Genomic DNA, 1,894 nt, shown 5'->3' with positions numbered 1-1,894 from the left:
ATTGAGCATTCCCCAAACTTCATGTTACAGCGAGTTCCCTAACTAAACCACTGAGCCCTACTAAATGTCCTTTAGAAGCTTCACACCAGCGCTCAAGTCGAGACCATCTCATCCTCCACCTAGTTCACACTATAGCCATGCCAATGAGCGAAGTCTCTCAGCTCAGCATGATGACAAGGAATCAGAAATACATGGACCAGATGATACTAGTAGAAGCGTACGTAGATGCCCAATATCCCCGAAAATGAATGATTTCACCCAGTGAGCTGCATTACAGCATCAAAGAAAAAACATCCACCCACCTAGAAGGGTTGCATCCTCCCCGGTATTCCGTAACCCATTCCTTACCCAGCCAGCATCCACAAGTACACGCAGTGGTACTCAGCCTCATCACCACATGAATACAAAACCAATACCCAACGAATTGATCAATCCCCACCTTCTTGAACAGTCATCTGCCTGCAACATTGGGGCAACTATTAAAAAACTTGTTTACCGAAGTCTCTGGCCTTCAGACTACTGTCAGCCGGCTTACCTCCGAAGTAAGGGAGCTTGTGAAAATGAATGGTCAACTAGAACAGGAATGGTCAGGAAAACACGAAGCATTGTTAGAAGAAGTGGCAGAGCTCCGTGGAGAGATACTTAAGATAAAGTCAACTCCTGACAGCAGGCCAAAGCAGCCTGCCAAAACTGGTCGCTTAACGGAACTTGATGTGAGTATGAAGAAATGTTGCATTGACTCAAATACACAGACAACCCTTCCCTAGAAAGCCATCCATTGCTGCTTTGATCATGCACAAGGTGTGAAAAATGGGGACTACCATCCTGCCGAAGATGATGGTGCCTTGTTTATACAAGAACTGACATCTGATGGCCAAATTGTGCACATTGAAAAAGTGCCCTTTGGCCCTGAAGAAATTCGCTGACTGCTGCATGAGTAGCACCATGATAAGAAGACATGATAAATGCACAGATGTAAGCATTCCGGATAGGAGGCAACTCTTGAAAGGCAGAAGGAAGAGTTTCTAGCTCACTGAGGGCATCAGGTTGAGACTTTTGGCCTTCTAGCCATTTGAAGATAGCGTCTGATTGCTGAAATAAAGGGTCTTCGCTTATATCAAGTGGTGCAATATTGTCATAGTAATCCTGATCAGAGCCCACAGCTCCATCGCTGTCCAAAGTTTCATCTGCTATATCAAGTCCAAGTTGGATACTCACAGGTGACCCAGAACCACTGGTCGACAGAGAGGATGAGTCCGACAGCTCTGGGTCAGAGAAGCATGGTTGACAAGATTTGTTCGGTGATGGCAGTTCAAAGTTCATAGCACTATCACCATAGTTATCCAATGAAGAAAGGATGAAGCCCTTTTGTCCTCGAGACTGAATATTTGCTGCCAAGAAATCTTCCGTGTGGGGACTAGAGGGGGGTGCAGGTGTCACAGTAGCCACAGGATGAGACGCATCATTCAACATTTCCTTTATCATATGGGCCTTTATCACTGAGGGGGTCTGAAAGAGGGGCCCATATTCAGAACCATGACACATGTTACATGGACACAGTTGGCGCTATCAAGTGGTGCCAGTGTGTGTCAGGGATGCGTCTGGGGTGGAGGGGGCCTGGCTGCAGTGCCTGGCAGAGGGACCCTCTCGGGGGACGAAGCGGGCGTGCGTACTGATGGGCCCGATCTGGGACGGTAGTCCCTGGCCACCTAGACTGAAGTGGAAAACATGAATTGTTATTAAAAGGAAGAACTACACTACTTACCTGAAGTGGAAAACGTGAGAAGAAGGTTACTTCTTCAGTTCCCACTTCAGGTACATTTATGTACATGCGGCTTGGGTCACATGACGAGTGCCACATCACCTACGGAGAGAGCTGCAGCCATCCGGGTAT

The 1,894-nt window shown here is 47.4% G+C and overlaps 1 protein-coding gene across 1 annotated transcript; it reads right to left on the bottom strand.

Annotated features, from left to right (window-relative positions):
- Positions 1-849: 849 nt before the first annotated feature.
- Positions 850-1,545, bottom strand: EI90DRAFT_3157658 (uncharacterized protein; the record flags this gene model as incomplete). The annotated part of the gene is made up of 1 exon (XM_039066127.1): positions 850-1,545. One exon carries the CDS (start codon positions 1,543-1,545, stop codon positions 850-852), a length of 696 nt encoding a protein of 231 aa, XP_038911099.1.
- Positions 1,546-1,894: the final 349 nt, after the last annotated feature.

This window comes from Cantharellus anzutake (assembly GCF_015039405.1).
Source record: "Cantharellus anzutake strain C23 chromosome Unknown EI90scaffold_66, whole genome shotgun sequence".
NCBI lineage: Eukaryota > Fungi > Basidiomycota > Agaricomycetes > Cantharellales > Hydnaceae > Cantharellus > Cantharellus anzutake.
Note: the sequence above shows the minus strand (reverse complement) of the source record. Positions and strands in the feature narration are given on the sequence as shown.